This window comes from Hyperolius riggenbachi, chromosome 4 (assembly GCF_040937935.1).
Source record: "Hyperolius riggenbachi isolate aHypRig1 chromosome 4, aHypRig1.pri, whole genome shotgun sequence".
Lineage (NCBI taxonomy): Eukaryota > Metazoa > Chordata > Amphibia > Anura > Hyperoliidae > Hyperolius > Hyperolius riggenbachi.
In genome coordinates, this window is record NC_090649.1 from 48,921,620 (window position 1) to 48,942,177 (window position 20,558).

Genomic DNA, 20,558 nt, shown 5'->3' on the forward strand with positions numbered 1-20,558 from the left:
GCCAAAGCTAAGTTTCGGTTTTGCTGACTAATTAGCAGACGGTCCACTGCGCCTGCGCGGCCCTTGCCATGCGTATCCTGGTACGCAATCACTTCATCAAACACGTCCTGCGCAGTAATAGGGAACCTCTTACTGTGCCTGCACAGGACGCGTTTCATGACGTGAATGCGTACCGGGAAAACCAACACTTAGTTGCGACGGGGGAACGGAGGATCGGTTCTTCAGGTCGAGGGCACAGGACGGCTACAGGGGGCTGGTTGAAGCCCCAGGTAAGTGAAACTCTATTTATTTATTTATTTTTTTGCAGTTAAGGTTCACTTTAACAAAATATTAAATTTTATTCAATTTATTTGTATTTTATTTTAATAAATTTAACAAAATTACAATTTTCCTTCATTATATTATTATCACTATACAGGGCCCACAACTAGAGGCCTGAGAATAAACACTGGCTGGCATGATGTGTCTCTCCTTTCTAGAAATGGCGCACCATTCTTTTAGAGCTCTTTCACCGGTAGCAGGAAATTAGGGCGCCGGTGGCTAGTGGACGATGTGGGTGCCGCCATAAACTCTAATACAAATACTGTTAAGACTGCGCCCGAAGCAGAACTTAAAGTATACCATAAATATCATTTTCAATAGAACATTAAAGTTTTTGGAATATGTTATTGTTTTGAAACTGGCAACGTTATAGTTTTTGTCATATTATTTTGTTTGTATGCACCAATGTTACGTTATCAAATATTTTATCATTTGTATGTACAAATGTTCTGTTTTTAAGGGTGTTTGTGCATGGTTAAGCCTCAGGAAGGGTATTTGTGCGGGGGTGGGGTGGTTAGGCTTAGGCACCACCACCAGGTGGGGGGAGGTCCTTAGGCCCCATTTACACTTAATCAGTTGGTGTGCGCATTCCTTCCATAGCAGTGCATTGGGAAGAAGATTTCAGTTAAGACGCGTTAAGTGTGAAAGGTGCCATAGGAAAACAGGGGTATTACTTTGAAAATCAGTTTTCTTTCCGTTTTAACTGAGAGCAACTGATTAAGTGTAATAGGGCTCTTAGGGTTAGTCACCACCGGGGGCGGGGGGGGGGGGGGGTCTTAGGGTTAGGCACCACTAGGGGAGGTCTTAGGGTTAGGCACCACTAGGGGAGGTCTTAGGGTTAGGCACCACTAGGGGAGGTCTTAGGGTTAGGCACCACTAGGGGAGGTCTTAGGGTTAGGCACTACCAGGGGAGGTCTTAGGGTTAGGCACTACCAGGGGAGGTCTTAGGGTTAGGCACCACCAGGGGAGGTCTTAGGGTTAGGCACCACCAGGGGAGGTCTTAGGGTTAGGCACCACCAGGGGAGGTCTTAGGGTTAGGCACCACCAGGGGAGGTCTTAGGGTTAGGCACCACTAGGGGAGGTCTTAGGGTTAGGCACCACTAGGGGATGTCTTAGGGTTAGGCACCACCAGGGGAGGTCTTAGGGTTAGGCACCACTAGGTGAGGTCTTAGGGTTAGGCACCACTGGGGGAGGTCTTAGGGTTAGGCACCACTGGGGGAGGTCTTAGGGTTAGGCACCACTAGGGGGTGGGTCTTAGAGTTAGGCACCAATAGGGTAGGTCTTAGGGTTAGTCACCACCAGGGGGAAGGGGGGGGGCTGAGAGTTAGGCACCACTAGGGGAGGTCTTAGGGTTAGGCACCACTGGGGGAGGTCTTAGGGTTAGGCACCACTAGGGGGGGTCTTAGGGTTAGGCACCAATAGGGGAGGTCTTAGGGTTAGGCACCACTAGGGGAGGTCTAAGAGTTAAACACCACTGGAGGTGGGGATCTTAGGTTTAGGCATCACTAGGGGGAGGTTTTAGGGTTAGGCACCAGTAGGGGAGACCTTAGGTTTTGGCACCCCCCTCGGGGGGTTTTAGGGTCAGGCACCTCCAGAGGGGTCTTAGGGATAGGCATTGGCAGTGGAGGTTTCTGTGTGGGAGTAGGGCTAGGTTAAGCTGTAATAAAATATCAGTAAGATTTTCTACTGTTTTAATATCATTATTAACAATTTTCGTTTATTAGGCTTTCGGCTTCCCCCTGCACCCGTTTTTTCCTCGCACCTTTATTTACTGTACGCTGTGCAGGGCTCCCGTGTGCATATGGTATACATTGTACTGTTCAAGTCTGATTCACAACTGCATTATATATATCTGTTCTTTTCTTTATAAATGTGGCACTAAAAAGTTGCTGGCTGTTTATAAATAGGCTCTTTTATCCTCTTACCGGGGACTCCGCTCGCTGGAGTGACGCCACCAATCACAGGAGTCTCCTGCAGTGAGAACTGTGGAGAAATAATTACATTGTAATCCGGTTAATAACTGAATTTATTCTCATCATCACATGCAACAGTCAGTAATCTAGCTAACTTTCTGACGCCCTGACAAGCTAAGTATTCTGGTCCAATCCCACCAAAGAGCACCTTGCCTGACACTACTACACCACATCAACTATACAGTAACTGGAGTACTGCACAATCATATGAAAATGTGCACAAAGATCTATGGCATGGTAACAGTACAAACACAGAAACCTGTACAAATGTACGCAATGTTACAGAAGGATGAAACTCAATAGTAACTGAAAAAAAAAATCATTAAAAAAATTACTTCTATGGGGCTCCCCACAATATTCACACCCCTTCCCTTGGCTCCCCTTGGTGCTCTTCACAGCCGAGGGGCCCATCTCACAAGGGTCATAAAACACTTCCGGAAGTGACGTCAGACGCTAGAGCGAGGAGTATGCGGTGGAACGCACGGAAGGTATGTATCTGCCCGCCGCTGCCCACACACTGTAACTAGCTGGAGGGGAGAGCCCCGAGGTGAGGGAGAGGGGGGGCCCCGCTCTGAAATTTTGCAGGGGGGCCCGTTGGGGCCTAGTTACGCCCCTGATTAAAGTGTACCTGGCGCCTGTGCAGTCCGGCCAGGCATGCTCCCCTGCTTCGCTCCCATCGCTGGGAGCGTTCTGCCCCTGCATAGTAGAATTGCGCAGGCACAGAGCGCTCCCGGCTCAGTGAACGCACGGGAGCGTGTGCAAAGCATGCACAGTTGGCCCCGGACCGGAGGGCTTTCTTTTGGCCAATTGCAGAAGATCGTCAAGTCAGAAAAGGACAGCGTGGGAGCGATCAGGCTGGAGGGGGCTTCCTCCAGCCTCAGGTATGTATACTTTATCCATGTGACTCTGTCTCAGGTTCACTTTAAAGTTAACCGGAGATCTCAGCTTAAGTTTTTCTTACTTACCCGGGGCTTTCTAGCTGCCAGATATGTGGCTGCCTGCCACTAACTGAGAGGACCATGATACCCCTATGAACTGTGTACCCCTTATACTGCCCCCTATGAACTGTATACCCCCTATACTGCCCCCTATACCCCCCCATGAACTGTGTACCCCTTATACTACCCCCTATACCCCCCCATGAACTGTGTACCCCTTATACTGCCCACTATACCCCCTCCCATGAACTGTGTACCCCTTATACTACCCCCTATACCCCCCCATGAACTGTTTATGCCCTATACTGCCCACTATGCCCTCCCCACAACCACCTCCCATGCATAACTCTGTATTCCTTTGGCAAGGCTAAATGTTATTGGTCCTGCCAATAAAGCTTTTTAGAAATGAATTGACTAAGTTTGACAAAGAAAGTATGCCCGTCTCACACAGTCCTGCTCATTATGCGAGGGTGGGTGTCATTGTCACAGATGGCAGAGGACGGGGACTTCGGTCACTACAGAGATAAGCACTGACCACCAGCTGACAGGTAAACTTTCTGTGATCTGTGTAAACTGGTCATAGCCTCCAGCGCGCTGCAGAGTGCTGGCAGGAGCGGCGGCGGAGCACAAAGACGCCCATTGTCCTCTCATTAACTCCGTTCCCTGGTGATATTTAATCAGAGCGCTGAGAAGATCTTTATGACATGCAAAACACTTCTCACATTAAACAAAAGAACGCCTCGAATGTCGCCGGAGCTCGCCACGCTCCAAACGGCGGGCAACCTGCTGGAGAATGTCAAGGACTCCGGGCACTGCTCTCACCCTGCTGTAATGCTGCACTATGGTTGTCACTTTGCTTATATGCCATCACGGTATTTTTTTTTTCCTTATGTTTTTTAGACAATAACATTTATATTGCATTTTTCTCCAGGCGGACTGAAAGCCCCAGAGCTGCAGCTACTAGGGTGTTCTATAGGCAGTAGCAGTGATAGGGAGACTTGCCCAAGGTCTCCTACTGAATAAGTGCAGGCTTACTGAACAGGAAGATCCGAGATTCAAACCCTGGTCTCCTGTGTCAGAGGCAGAGCCCTCAAAGAGAACCCGAGGTGAGTTCTAAGAATCCTATTAGCACACAGAGGCTGGGTCTGCATATAATGGCCAGGCTCTGTTGCTATACTGCTCCCCCCTGGGCCCCCTCTGCGCTCTGCTTGCCTCCATAAATCATCAGCCGTGTTAGCAACATGCAGCGTGTCGCAGCCGACTGATTACCTTTGGCAGTGTCAGTCTCACCGCTGCCCCGCCTCCTCCATAGCGCCGCTCCCCGCCCGAGTCCCTTCCCTCCCCGCTGATTGGAGGGAAGAGACGCAGGTGGGGAGCGGCGACATAGAGGACGCAGGGGAGCGGCGAGACTGAAACATCAAGAGGTAAACAGCCAGCTAGCGATGTTGCTAGCACGGCGTATGATTTATGGGGACAGCAGAGCGCAGGGGAAGGGCCTGGGGGGGGGGGGGGGGTCCACTGTATAGCAACAGAGGCTGGGCTTTATATGCAGACCCAGCCTCTGTGTGCTGATAGCATTCTTAGAACCCACCTCGGGTTTCTCTTTAAAGGACAACTGAAGTGAGAGAGATATGGAAACTGCCATCTTTAATGTCTTTTAACTACTTGAAGACCGCCTTACGCCAATGAGCGTGAGCGCGGCGGCAGCCCCAGGACCGCCTAACACCAATTGGCGTCAAGTCCTGGGGCTGCAGTTTCCCAGGGAACGGCCGAGCGCATGCGCGATTGTTCCCTGCCACTTCACAGAACGGAGTTCCGTGATTAGCCGTGATTAGCCTGCTAGCCGCCGATAGTGGCTAGCAGGCTGCTTGTAAACGAAAGGGGAAAGAATTCCCCTTTGTTTACATGCGTACAGCGCTGCCGGGGGCCGCAGCGCTGTATGAGATGTATCTGATTGGCCGGGGATCACCGTCCTCTCATAGGGCCTGATTCACAAAGCGGTGATAACTCAGTTATCACGTCTAAAGGACTTTAGGCGTGATGACCTTTGCACCGCTGAGTTAGCACCGATTTGTGCTGGTTATCGCGCGCAAAGTCCCGCGCGCGCAATCGCACAATTCTGCGCGCATCGCCCATAGGGATTAATGGGCGCATCGCGCGCACTGCATCGTGCACCGCGCAAAACATTGCGCGCGGGAATTTGACGCGAGTTTCATTTTATCACGCCTAAACTGAGTTTAGGCCTCATAAAGGGCTTTTCACAGGCGTGCAAACACTTTGCACCGCTTTGTGAATCAGGCCCATAGGCTGATGCCTATGGGAGGCGGAGAGCAGGACGGATCGCCGTCCTGCTCAATTATACAGGCAGAGGGAAGGAGAGGGAGGAGGACAGCGGCCATGATAGCCTTTATGAGGCTGAAGAAAAAAATAAAAGTGACCTTGGCGATCTGACCCCTCCTGCAGCATGTCCCCTTAGGGACAAAAATAGGAGGTGAGTCTGATCGCCATATTTCTTACCTGGGCTGTGCAGGAGGCTGAAAAGCAGCGCTGTCAATCATCGCCACGTGGGCCTGCGCAGTCCGCTCCAGCCCACGTGGCGGTGATTGACAGCGCAGGCGCAGTACAGAGCGACCTCCAGGTTGCTCTGGCGTCATCGCCGGGGACCGGGACGGACCTGCGGCGAACGGCTGCGGGCAGAGCGAGGGACATGCTGGGAGCTTGGAGCTGGAGGAAGCCCCCGGTAAGTACCACTCATTTTACCATTTTTCCCCTGATGACTCCTTTAAACAGTACACTATGCAGTCACTGTTTAACCTTTTCCAATCCAATATTTGGATCACCAACGTCCAGCCAATATCGCACTCTGTTACTGCCGCGCACCCGGTGGAGTCCTACATCTTGCAGCGTGTCCAATCAATACATGTGACCAATTTTGCCCCAGAATGTGTTGCATTATCTATGAGGGGGGCTCTTGGTGGCACCAATTTGTATTCCATTATAATCATTGAATGAGATGGTCGTATGGTCCCCTTTAAGCTGATATCCCCTTCCCTTATCCATCCATCAAACACCCGCATCAGAGGATACAACAGCTGAGGGAAGGAATTGTACCACACAAAAGAAGTGTGACAGAGAGCATGGGCATCCTGCAGTCTGATAAACTAAAGCACTTGTATAGATTAGGTTTAGAAAACCTGGTCACAGATAACATGACCAATATTTAGGAGAGAAAAAACAGGTATTTCAATCTCTTAAAATGTGCAAACAACAGAGACTACCTTAAACATCATCTTTGTGTCTTGGAGGAGTGGCCTTCCATCACTGAATACCAATATCTCATACACAGCTTCTTGCCCCGTTGATCTGTAACAAATAAACAAAGTTAGTGTTGCCACCCGCTGGTGAAATCTAGTATTGCAGTGCCATGACCTATGAACCTAAAGTGTATATAAAAAAAAGGGCAGTTTTACTTATCTGGGGCTTCCATCGGCCTCCTGCAGTCGCTCTGTGCCTGCGCCTGTACTCACGATCCACCCGTCCCCCGATGCGGCAATTTTTCATTTCCCCCGACTGGGCAGTTGATGGCCACTGCGGCTGTGTGACCATGCGCATACTCGTTCGCTCTCCTGTCGCCGGAAGCGCCCTGTATGTCACAATACGAGAAAGTCTCTACCGCACCTGCGCAGGACACTCCTGGCAACAGAAGCGTGAACAAGAACGCATGTGGCCACTGCCATGCAGCCGCAGTGGCCATCGACTGGCCCGTCGGGGGAAATAAAAAAATTAGCCACAGCGGGGGGCGGGAGGCTTGTGAGTACCGGCGTGGGCACAAGGAGACTGCGGGGGGTGGTAGAAGCTCAAGGTAGGTAAAACTGACTTTTTTTTTTTACTAAACTTAGGTTCCCTTTAGGGCTTGTTTCCACTTGTGTGGGGCGGATTCATCACAGAAACCACGTTAACGAATTTGAATGTGGATGCGAATTCGTTAGCGTTTGTATGCGAATTTTACCGCGAATTCGCATACGATTTTGCATATGTTTGTATGTATGCGACTTTAACCATGTCAGTGCCTGTGTGCTTTTACATTGGGTTTATGCAAAATCGTATGCGAATTTGCATAGAAAATTCACATAGCGAAAGCACATGCGAATTTCCTATTAAATACATTGTATGCAAATCGCCTAGCGGTGTGCGAATTCTGATGGCTCTGCCGTGCAGATTTTTCCTGCACACAAAACCGCAAAGAAATCCAGACAAGTGGAAACAGCCCCATTCACTTGTATTGCCTATGCGATTCGCATGCGGGAAATGCATGCAAATTTGCGATAGTGGAAACGGGCCCTTAGGCTTCAGAACAACTGTGGAAATGGGGTCAGAATACCTAAAATGGATTATTACGTGTCTCCTATTAGGTGGCAGAATGTCTGCGACTTTTATCTGCGTCGCATCAGAACATTTTTGCAGCCTCCAGGATGCGGGTGACAGGTGAGCGGTTAGGGAGGGACCCCCTGTGGGAGCAGTGCCTGCATAATCTACGATTACGTCCAACCGAAGCCTCCCACCTGAATGCTGCCTAATTTATGCAATTCCTGCTAGATTTGGTACGGCAGGCAAAGGGAGTACAGCTGTGCACCTGGTTGGCTAACAGGCACCTGCTGACCAGATAAAGGTAGGAAATTGCTAGAGCTGAGAGTGAGCAATTGTGTGTGTTGCGCTCACATCAGAACATAGTTGGGATAGAGACAGGGGCGTAGCAATAGGGGTTGCAGAGGTAGCGACCGCATCGGGGCCCTTGGGCCAGAGGGGCCCCGAAGGACCCTCACTCAACTACAGTTTTAGCTCTCTATTGGTCCTGTGCTCAAAATAATCACTTCTATAGATACTTTGAATAGCAGTAATCATTAACAAGCTGTTCCCCATCCCCTTCTTTCACCTCTGACTCTGTAGTTGCCATTGGCAGGTTTTGGTGCGCTGTACCAATTGTTATGTATAGAGTGCTTGGGGGGCCCCAATGTAAAACTTGCATCAGGGCCCACAGCTCCTTAGCTACGCCACTGGATAGAGAGTAATGAAACCGCAGCTTTACAATCACATTTATGTACAGCACCAAACGATCCTATATACTAAATGAAGAATGTATGTCTGCACGGACACCCTGTGCTCAGTTCACAGCTACACTGCACAGTTAAAGGGGCACTATGGCGAAAAATTGTAAAATTTAAAATATGTGATAACATATACAAATAAGAAGTACATTTCCTCCAGAGTAAAATGAGCCATAAATTACTTTTCTCCTATGTTGCTGTCACTTACAGTAAGTAGTTGAAATCTGAAATTACCGACAGATTTTGGGCTAGCCCATCTTCTCATAGGGGGGTTCTCAGGGTTTTCTTTATTTTTAAAAGCACTTAGTGAATGGCAGTTTCTCTGTCCAACTGCCAACATAGTGTGCAGTGAGCAGGGAGGCTGGCCAGTATCTTTGTATAAAGATTTTTCAGGGAATGTCTTTATAAAGAATAAAAGCCTTGCTGAGAATCCCCTAAAGAGAGATGGACTAGCCCAAAATCTGTCGGTAATATCAGATTTCTACTACCTACTGTAAGTGACAGCAACATAGGAGAAGAGTAATTTATGGCTCATTTTACTCAGGAAGAAATGTACTTCCTTTTTGTCTATGTTTGCACATATTTTAATTTTTACAATTTTTCGCCATAGTGCCCCTTTAACAGTTAGCAAGCAGTTGGGTGCGGCGGGTGAGTGTGTGCTGCTGCTCAGTGAGGCGGTTGTGGTGTGTGCATACATACTTACAGGAAAACTGAAGTGAGAAGAATATGGAGGCTGCCATATTTATTTCCTTTTAAACAATACCAGCTGCCTGGCTATCCTGCTGCTCTTTTGGCTGCAGTAGTGTCTGAATCACACCAGAAACAAGCATGCAGCTAATCTTGTCAGATCTGACAATAATGTCAGAAACACCTGATCTGCAGCATTCTTGTTCAGGGGCTATGGCTAAAAGTATTAGAGGCAGAGGATCAGCAGGATAACCAGGCAACTAGAGATGGCTCGAACCTCCGATTTTTGGTTTGCAAACCGCAAATGTGAACTTCTGCGAATGTTCGATTCACGCGAACTTTCTCGAACCGCAATAGACTTCAATGGGAAGGCAAACTGAAAACTAGAAACATTTATGCTGGCCAGAAAAGTGATGGAAAAGATGTTTCAATGGGTCTAACACCTGGAGGGGGGCATGGCAGAGTGGGATACATGCCCAAAGTCCTGGGGAAAAATCTGGATTTGACGCACAGCAGCATTTTAAGGGCAGAAATCACATTGAATGGTAAATGACAGGCCTAAAGTGCTTTAAAACATCTTGCATGTGTATACATCAATCAGGGAGTGTAATTAGAGTTCTGCTTCACACTGACGCACCAAACTCACTGTGTAACGCACCGCAAACAGCTGTTTGCGTAGTGACGGCCGTGCTGGACTGGTGCGCACCGTGGCGAGAGTGCAGGCCATGGTGGTTTTCAAGCCCATATGGTCGCCGGGCTGAGGTAGCTCAATGATAGAACAACAGTGGCAGTCCAGCTGATCAAATCTGGTCTGTCCACAATGAAGCAACGACCTTATTATCTTTTGTGTGCCACCCCCACCCGAGACACTCAAATAGCCAGCGGTCATTGCTTCATTGTGATACGCAAGCCCCTTCACCGCGGCAAGGTAATGATCACGAAGAGGAATTGGCACATGTACATGCCTTTTGTTTTGTTGTTGCAGCCGCAGTGCAGCCAGAAAAATTAGGCAGGCGTGTACACACACCAGAAAAATTATTATAGCGGCCGCTGCTTAACCTGCTGGGTGTTTTGATTATGCACTAATTTTTTTTTTTAATCATGTAGCTAGCCTACATGATACCCCCCTCCCTGCCGTATCCCTCCCACCCCTCTGATCGCCGCCGGCGCCTATGTCCGTCAGGAAATCCCGTTCTAAACGGGATTTCCTTGAGGGCTTTCCCCAACGCCATGGCGACGAACGGAATGATGACGGTCACAGGGACTCCCGATCCACCCCAAAGCGCAGCCTGGCGGCGATTGGCCAGGCTGCGCTCGGGGTCTGGGGGGGGGGGGCCTCTTTCGCGTCGGGTAGCGGCGGATCGGCGGCGACGATCGTGTAGGACACGCAGCAAGCTAAATGCTTGCTGCGTGTTTTTAAAAAAAATTATTAAAATCGGCCCAGCAGGGCCCTTGACCCAACACTGTGTGCCAGACATGTCACCACTTGCCTTTCAACATCACAGTACAGTTTAGGTATCGCCTTTTTGAGAAAAAAATTGCGGCCTGGTATCTTCCACTGCGGTGTGTGGCTTTGCTTTTGTGTGCTGCTTTTCCTCAGGTGGTCACCCCATTGCAGTTTGTGCTTTGTAATCATGTGCCTTTGTAAGGAAGTTGTCCCTACGCGGGTCTTGGTCTTTCCACGGCTCAATGTTCGGTGGCAGAGAGTACACAGGGCATTGCTCTCATCTGAGGCAGACACAAAAAAAAAATTCCACACCGCTGAGCCCTGGGGTGATGGCACTTTGATGGTGGCGGCCAACTGAGTGTTAAGTGGGGTGCCAGTATCAGAGCAGGAGGAGGAAGATATGTCACACTTCCGTGTGGAAGCTGAGAAAGATGAGGTGTTCTGTGTTAAATAGTCATCTACGTCCTGAAAATATTGGGGGTTGATGGCACGTGCCTTCTTCTGAACACTGTACTTTAGTCGAGGGCCGCACAAAATCACGACTGTGCGACTTCAAACATGCCTGCCAGGTGGCCTGCCTCTGCCTTTTGTTTTGTCCATATTGGGGGGGATGAAGTGAAAGGTATGCACTGACTTGACTAATACAATGTGCAGTCACACAGGAGCAGTTAACTGGTATGCACGGAGTGGTATATCACACTGCGTGCGCTCCCGTAGGTAGGTGGGTGTACTGTGAACAACAGGTAGGTAGGTATATGTAGTGATGGGCATTGGGTATTGTAATGTGCACCTGTCACACACAGACAGGTACCGGACAGGCACAGTGACACTGCGTGCGCTCACGTAGGTAGGTGGGTGGGTCCACTGAAGTGAACAACAGCAGGTAGGAATATGCAGTGATGGGTATTACAATGTGCACCTGTCACACACAGACAGGTACCGGACAGGCACAGTGACACTGCGTGCGCTCACGTAGGTAGGTGGGTGCACTGAAGTGAAGAACAGCAGGTAGGTATATACAGTGATGGGTATTACAATGTGCACCTGTCACACACAGACAGGTACTGGACAAGCACAATGACACTACGTGCACTCACGTAGGTAGGTGGGTGCATTGAGGTGAACAACAGCAGGTAGGTATATGCAGTGATGGGTATTACAATGTGCACCTGTCACACATAGACAGGTACCGGTCAGGCACAGTGAAACTGCGTGCGCTCACGTGGGTAGGTGGGAGCACTGAAGTGAACAACAGGTAGTAGGTATATGCAGGGATGGGTATTACATGTGCACCTGTCACACACACAGGTAGTCACTGAATGTGCTGGGCATGGCAGTGGCACACACAATAGGAATTACTAAGGCTGTCTATGCAACACAAGTGTCAGTGGGACACACACTCAAAAAAAAAATTGGACCACAAGAACAAGATTAGCTCTCAAAAGAGCTGTTGTGGGGTGCTTTTTTAGCAATAAGAATCTGCAAGGAGCAAGCTAAGAAGCCTACAAGAGCCTAAGTAAGCTTTCCCTATGAGAGTCTACAGCAGCTGTCCCTTCTCTAATTAATTCAGCCACACGAGTGAGTCCAAAGCCTGACGCGGCCTGCCTTTTATAAGGGGGAGGAGTAGCTCCAGGAGGGAGTGTAGTCTGATTGGCTACAATGTGCCTGCTGACTGTGATGTAGAGGGTCAAAGTTGACCCTAATGATGTAGTATAGGAGGCGAATAGAACTGTTATAAAGTTTGCGTTTGTGGGCGAACGCGAACCACCGAAATTCGCTGACGCGAATCTAGCGACGGGAGGGTGAGAGGAGGGTGCAGCAGCCGGGCGGGTGGGTGAGGGAGGAGTTATACATACCTTATTTTCAGTAGTAGCCTGCGGTAGAGGCTTCCGTATTCTTCCGCGTCATGTGACTACATGAAGCATCATGTGACTAGTCACATGACGCGCTGTGTAGTCACAGTGGAAGAAGAGGAAGCCTCTACCGTCGGCTACTACGGAAGATTAGGTATGTATTGCTGAGTGAAAACGGATCTGATCAATCATTGATCAGTTCCGTTTTTACTATGGGAACCGGGCCGCGGACAGAGCCATCCAGATCCGGTGAAGCGGAGACCAGATCCGCTCACCGGATCCTTTTGGCTCCTAAACGCAATGAGAACCGGGCCTAAGTGTATGCAGCAGTGGCTTAGTGTGGGCAGCAGTGGCTTGGTGTGGGCGGTTACTAAGTGTGGGCGGTGGCTTAGTGTGGACAGCGGAGGCTTGGTGTGGGTGGTGGCTTGGTGTGGGCAGTGGTAACTTGGTGTGGGCGATGACTTAGTGTGGGCGGTGGCTTAGTGTGGGCAGGGCAGCTGTGGGAGGCAGCAGTTGTGGTGTGCTCGCTGTGTGTATGATTCTTTTGAAAATCTGGGTTTCCTGATTTGTTTTTTCTAAAACCAGACCAGCCAGAGTGTTTATAAACAGCCTAGATGAAGCTGAGCCCCGACACAGGACTACATGGTAGATTCTAGTAATAGGTTGGTATAGTGTCTAGAGGTGGGCAGGTAGTGATAATCAGAATCTAGTGGCGGGTAGATAGTGGTCGGTAATGACTCTAATGACAAGGTAAGGATCGGTAGATTGTAACGGCAGGCAGATAGTGACAGGCAGCAGCCAGCAGAAAAGGATTAAGATGAAATGGGGCCCCAGGCAAAGATAGCAGTTTATCCATCGCTGATGGTCACTTGGCTTTTTTGGTTAGATGTGGAGGAGGCTAGCATCCACCCGGCCCCTACACACTCTCTAGGCCAGGCCTGGACAAGCTTTACGCAGCCCAGGCCACATTGTGCAGACCGCAGGCAGCATGCCTATCATTTTTGGCCCCCTCCCTGCAGAGTTGCAAGTGGGCGATTAGTGGGGGTTAATACGCACTTGCACGTCTCCATGGTAACAGCATTACGTGCACATTGTTACATGACACGCTAGCGCTTGATATGCTGGCGTGTCATGTGATGATGTGCACGTGACACAATTACCATGAGAACGTGGAACCCCGCTAATCACCCGTTCGCAACTCTGTGGGGGGAGGGGGGGGGAGAGAAATCTAGCCGCCTATGGGCAGGCCATAGTTTGCCCAGCGCTGCTCTAGGCCCTAGGCAGCTGCCTAGGTTTACCTTATTTTATTATATTTATAAGGCACAAACGTATTACGCAGCGCTCTGTGGATGATCCAAATCTGACAGGCAGGTAAAAGCGGACAGGTAGAGGGAACAACCAGCAACAAAATCTATGGGTGAGAGACAAACAGTGGCTGATCAGTCACAGTGATTGCACAGCTGTAGTGGGTGCTCATTTGTAGTGAGTGCAACTTCCTCCTACCCCTTTCTGCTTCCTCTCCTGTCCTTACTCACCTCTTCTGCACTCTGACCTTTAGCCTGGCCTTCATCCATCCTCCTGGGCTCAGCACTGCAGGACATCAACATCTATGGCTGGCAGGAGAGGTGCAGCTCCACACAGCCATCCTCTCTGCTGCCACCTGCTGTCTATGCAGGGTATAGCCATCCATCCTTCTGGGCTCACCACTGCAGGACATCAACATCTATGGCTGGCAGGAGAGGTGCAGCTCCACACAGCCATCCTCTCTGCTGCCACCTGCTGTCTGTGCAGGGTATAGCCATCCATCCTTCTGGGCTCACCACTGCAGTACACACCACATCTAAGGCTGGCAGGAAAGGTGCAGCTCCACACAGTTATCCTCACTGCTGCCACCCGCTATCCATACAGTGTATAGCCTTCCAGCCTCCTGAACTCAGCACTGCAGGACACCGACATCTATGGCTAGCAAGAGAGGTGCAGCTCCACACAGCTATCCTCTCTACTGCCACCTGCTGTCAATACAGTGTATAGCCATCCAGCCTCCTGGGCTCAGCACTGCAGGACACCGACATCTATGGCTGGCAGGAGAGGTGCAGCTCCACACAGCTATCCTCACTGCTGCCACCTGCTTTCGTGCAGGGTATAGCCATCCATCCTTCTGGGCTCAGCCCTGCAGGACACCGACATCTAGTCTCCGCCCCACTACCTGCGACCTGGATCCTGGCCCAACTGGATCCTTAATGCAGTGCCCAGCGCTGTTCAGGCCAGCACTTCACAAAATCACTCAGTGCTCCTTGCAAAGTGGACTTTTCCCAGAAGAACTCAAGAAAACAATCATAAAACCCCTCCTGAAGAAACCATCACTAGATCCTGATTCTGTAACCAACTACAGACCTGTGGCGAACTTACCATTCCTATCAAAAGTTATCGAGAAAGCAGTCGCCAACCAGCTAGAAGCCAGGCTTACAGATAACAACATCTTTGATACTTTTCAGTCAGGATTCAGGAAAAGGCACAGCACTGAAACAGCATTAGTCCGAGTAATGAATGATCTACTTACTGCAAGGGACAAGGGTGATTGCTCAATTCTGATTCTTCTTGACTTGTCAGCAGCATTTGATACTGTGGACCATGAAATACTAATCCAGCGACTGAAGAATTACTGTGGCCTAAGGGGTACTGTTCTTAGCTGGTTTCAGACCTTCCTATCTGGCAGGACACAGCAAGTATGTCTGGGCACACACTACTCTAATCCAGTGCCACTTGCCTATGGAGTTCCACAGGGTTCTGTACTATCACCATTACTCTTTGCAGTCTACATGCTCCCACTGGGCAAAATAATCCAGAACTATGGTTTAGGATACCATTGTTATGCAGATGACACACAACTGTATCTGTCCTTCAAGCCTGGCACCCAAGACCCATCAGCATCCATAAATGCGTGTCTAGTGGATTTACAAAATTGGATGAACACCAGCTGGCTGAGGCTGAACTCTGACAAAACAGAGGTGTTGGTGGTAGGTGGTCCACACATGATGGATAAAGTTCAAAACGCTCACCACCTCAAACTAGCAATTGGGGGAGATACTGTGCAGTATAAAGACTCTGTGCGAAACCTTGGGGTGATCCTGGATGGAAATCTAAAACTCAAACAGCAGATATCAGCTGTCGTCAAGTCTTCCTTCTTCCATCTAAGAAATATAGCGAAAATAAAACACCTTATCCCAGCTAAAGACCTACCTGCCCTGGTTCACGCATTTGTATCCTCCCGCCTAGACTACTGCAACGCCCTGTTCATCGGATCTACAGATAAGGCTCTGCGCCCCTTACAGCTAGTACAGAATGCTGCAGCCAGACTCCTAGCCAATGCCCCCCGCAGCTCACACATCACCCCAGTACTGCAAACTCTTCACTGGTTGCCAGTAAAATGGAGAATCCATTTTAAGATCTGCCTGCTGACATTCAAGGCTCTACACCACATGGGACCCAAATACATAGCGGATCTATTGGAACTTTATGCCCCTCCACGCACCCTCCGCTCTGCCAACAAGATGAAGCTAATTATTCCCAGGATACACTTAACATTTGGTGCTCGGACCTTTTCCTATGCAGCCCCTACTGTATGGAACTCACTTCCACAATCAGTACGAGAGGCTCCTTCTCTGGACAGCTTTAAAAAAAGGCTAAAAACTCACCTCTTTTCCCTAGCCTTTGAGACTGCATAATGCAGGGCCACAGCGCTGAGTCCCCAGGGAGAAAAGCGCTATATAAATATTATTGTTATTGTTGTTATTGTTATCTATGGCTGGCAAGAGAGGTGCTGTTTCACACAGCCATCCTTACTGCTGCCATCTGCTGTCCATACAGTATATAACCATCCAGCCTCTGATTGTCACATTAGGATTCAACATTTATTGAATGGTCTCAAGCAAAGTGGCGTAACTATAGTAAGTGTGGAGAGCGGTGGCTGTGGGTTATGGGGGCTGCTCCTACTCAGCTGTGTAGCTAAGGGGCTATGAGCCCCAGTGAGAGTTTTACATGGGCATCAAGCACTCTATACAGAACAATTGATTTTGAGCCACACAGTGTCAGAGACGTGTAATCAGGGGAGTAGAACAGATGGTTAATGATTACCGCTATTCAAAGAATACATAGAAGTGATAATTACTAACATAACACCATGAAGAGCTAATACAGTGGCTGAAGGAGGGCCCCACTGGTCCAGGGCCCCCAATGCAGTTGCAACCTCTGCACCCCCTATTGCTACGCCACTGCTCCTCCCCCTTCTTGGTTAGGGGTGGAAAAAGTATAAAGCTTGCCTTGTTAAAGGAAGCCTAAAGTAATTCAGAAAAGGCCAGTTTTACTTACCTGGGGCTTCTGCCGGCCCCCTGCAGCCACCCTGTGCCCACGCTGGGACAAACCGATCCTCCAGTCCCCCACAGCGACCCACTTTAGTTTTTGTGACTCAGCCAGTCAATGGCCACTGCGCCTGCGCAGCCTTTGCCGCCAGGGCTGTGGAGTCGGTACAAAAATCTTCCGACTCCAACTCTGACTCCTCAGTTTATGAAACCACGACTTCAACTACGACTCCGGGTACCTAAAATTGCTCAGACTCCGACTCCTCGACTCCGACTCCTTAGTCTAATACTTAACAGGGCTGTGGATTTGGTACAAAAATCATCCGACTCCGACTCCTCAGTTTATGAAATCAACGACTCCGACTCCGGGTGCCCAAAATTGTCCCGACTCCTGACTCCAACTCCACAGCCCTGCTTGCCGCACGCGTCCTCGTTCACGCTCCCGTCGCCAGTAGCGTCCTCCGCATGAGCAGTATCTCCCGTTACCTTGTCCTGCAGGTGACCGAGGAGGAGGGCCCATAAGAAGGACAGGGGCGGGGTTGGATAATCAATAAATAAACACTTAGCCGTCCTCCTGTAGATGATATAGCGTACCTTGTCCTGCAGGTGACCGAGGAGGCGGGCCCATAAGAAGGACGGGCGCAGGGTTGGCTAATCAGTAAATAAACACTTAGCCGTCCTCCTGTAGATGATATAGCGTACCTTGTCCTGCAGGTGACCGAGGAGGAGGGCCCATAAAAAGGATGGGGGCGGGGTTGGCTGTTCAGTAAATTAACACTTAGCCGGCCTCCTGTAGATGATATAGCGTACCTTGTCCTGCAGGTGACCGAGGAGGAGGGCCCATGAGAAGGACGGGGGCGGGGTTGGCTGCTTTGTAAATAAACAATGAGCCGGCCTCCTGTAGATGATATAGCGTACCTTGTCCTGCAGGTGACCGAGGAGGAGGGCCCATGAGAAGGACGGGGGCGGGGTTGGCTGCTTGGTAAATAAACACTTAGCCATCCTCCTGTAGATGATATAGCATACCTTGTCCTGCAGGTGACCGAGGAGGAGGGCCCATGAGAAGGACGGACATCACAGGCCAGCAGAGGGCTCTCCGGATTGGTCATGTACACCTCAATACAGGAATCCTGTCCGGAATGTTTGTCCCGCTTGCTGTCCAAACTGCTGTCTGTAAATGATAAGAGGCAGAGAAGGTGTGACTGAGTCTCGTGGTTCCAGTCTGATGATAGTTTCAGGAAAAATCGAACAAGATTTATGGATTAAGAGAAAATTTGATATTGTTATACATTTGATTGTTTTATTTCAGGGGAAAAAGGAATGATTTGGTTGAAGCGTGTATGGCAACCTCTGTTTTTTTAGATCAACCTCATTTAGTATCACTGTATCACCAGATCTCACCATTAAACTGTATGGTAATCCAGGTCCCGCCAGCGACGCTCCCCTCCGTCGGGTTCACTGTGTGATTCAAACACAACTAAAATAAGGTATGGAAAAGTATGAACAGAGGCATTGCTATAAGAAACAGTGTGGTCAAACATCAAGATCAATCTCTAAAGCAAAACCACAGGGGACATTTCGCGTGTGCTCCAATACAGTAGCCTCACAAATTAAGTTCTGGCTGCAAACTCTTTTTTTTTAGTGCCTAAAAGGGTTAATGGTTTTAGCTTCATTTTCTCCCCGGAGCCTTATACTTGCATCTCATTAGCCATTAGCATGTGTACAGGTGTCCCCCAAGGTCACCTATATTTCCTGAATGCTGGATATCTGAGAGACAGCAACATTCAAGCGCATTATTCCCCTCCTCACCCCTCATGCCAGAAGCTGCTTGATTATGCCCAGGCCATGGTTTGTTCTCACTTCCCCATAGCAACAGAATGGGTCTCTCAGGTGTAGATGAAGGAACAAGGATTTATACTTTTCCTGCCCCTAGGCCAACGTACCTCTGTCCCCCCTTCCGAATGCTACAGCCTCCTCTCATTCCATGTGCAGTTCCTACTTCCATGTATGTAACCCATGTACAGCAGCCCCCTTCCCATTCCATATGCAGCTACCTCTTCTATGTATGGAATCCATGTACAGCAGCCTCCTACCATTCCAAGTGCAGCCCCCCCTCTTCTATGTATGGGATCCATGTACAGCAGCCCCTCCCATTCCAAGTGCAGCCCACACTTCCATGTGTAACATCCAAATACAGCAGCCCCCTCTTCCATGTGTAACATCCATGTACAGCAGCCCACTCCCATTCCATGTGCAGCCCCCTCTTCCATGTGTAACTTCCATGTACAGCAGCCTCTCCTATTTCTTGTGCAGCCCACTCTTCTATTTGTAGCATCCATGTACAGCACCCCTCCCATTCCATGTGCAGACCCCTCTTCCATGTGCATCATCCATGTACAGCAGCCCCCTCCCATTCCATGTGCCGCCCCCTCTTCCATGTGCATCATCCATGTACAGCAGCCCCCTCCTATTCCACGTGCAGCCCCCTCTTCCATGTGTATCATCCATGTACAGCAGCCCCCTCCCATTCCATGTGCAGCCCCCTCTTCCATGCGTATCATCCATGTACAGCAGCCCCTCCCATTCCATGTGCAGCCCCCTCTTCCATGTGCATCATCCATGTACAGCAGCCCCTCCTATTCCATGTGCAGCCCCCTCTTCCATGTGTATCATCCATGTACAGCAGTCCCTCTCTTCCATGTGCAGCCCCCTTTGTCAACAGCTCCCGTCTTCTATATGTTGCTCCCCATCTGCAGAATCTTCTTCCATATATAAAGCAACACTTCCTAAATGTCCAACCCCTCTTTGACTACCAGACCTATGTGGCTTGTCCAGGAAGACAGTCCTGAACAAAAAGTGTGTGCATAGCTTTGGTCTGGGGACTTTGCTGTTGCAATGTTAGGCCCAGTGCACACCAAAAACCGCTAGCAGATCTGCAAAACGCCAGAGGCTTTTGAAGCAGATTTCAGAACGATTCCTAGGCATGTGGTTTTCTAAACATGCCTAGGGTTTTGTGGAGCGTTTTTGTGTATCAGATTACAAACATTGTTACAGTAAAGCAGTTAGGGCCGGTTCACACGGACGCTTGGCGGCGTCTACCGTCAAGCGTTCGGGACCCATCGGCTAAACTCTCCCATTCAAGTGAATAGGAGCGTTTAGCATTGCGCGGTTACCGTCGATTACCGTCGATTGCATAAACGCGGCGTTCTGATCCCGATTTAACGCATCGTTTCGGCCGTCCCTAGAAGCCGCATGCAACGTCCAGGGACGGCTAGCCGGCGCGGCTTCATGTCCCCCTGCGGGGACGAGAAACGCCGATCGCGACGATCTCTGTACCGCCGCCACCGAACGGGACGTCACAGGACGACGCGACTTCCTGGCCACCCCAACGCCTCCTGCCGTCCGTGTGAACCGGCCCTAACTGAACAGCTTCTGTAACAAAACCGCCTGGAAAACCACTCTGATCTAGCGTTTTCAGAGCAGTTTTCCACTTTCCTATACTTTAACATTGAGGCAGAAATGCCTCAGAAATCTAAAAAATGCTGCAGCCCCTGAGTTTGCGTTTGTGGAAAAAAACTAGCCGCTCTGGTGTGCACCAGCCTATTCACTTTCATTAGCCAAGCGGTTTTCCCCCTGCAAGCGTTTTAAAAAACGCTCCAGAACCGCTCTGGTGTGCACCAGCCCATAGAGGATAATCTAGCGCCACAGTAAAATGACACTATTCTGCTCATAAAATATCACCAGGTGCAGAGCAAAAACACTGATATGGATATTTATAATATTTCAATTATTTGTAATAAAAAAAAGGTTTAAAAAATATGTGTTTTTAACGCTAAACTCAGTGATTACTACTTTCCAGTGGACTTTACGTTTGAA

The 20,558-nt window shown here is 49.5% G+C and overlaps 1 protein-coding gene across 3 annotated transcripts in view; it reads right to left on the reverse strand.

The window, feature by feature from the left end:
- PKHD1 (PKHD1 ciliary IPT domain containing fibrocystin/polyductin) overlaps window positions 1-20,558 on the reverse strand; it is a 607,682-nt gene that overhangs the window by 586,150 nt on the left and 974 nt on the right. For all 3 annotated transcript variants that reach the window (XM_068280030.1, XM_068280029.1, XM_068280031.1), the window contains exons 2-5: window positions 18,084-18,140; window positions 17,709-17,853; window positions 6,511-6,595; window positions 2,247-2,304 (exon numbers count right to left, since the gene is read on the reverse strand). In XM_068280030.1, coding sequence (XP_068136131.1) covers window positions 2,247-2,304; window positions 6,511-6,595; window positions 17,709-17,791 — 226 coding nt within the window. In that variant the 5' untranslated portion in view covers window positions 17,792-17,853; window positions 18,084-18,140. The remainder of the gene's footprint in view (window positions 1-2,246; window positions 2,305-6,510; window positions 6,596-17,708; window positions 17,854-18,083; window positions 18,141-20,558) is intronic.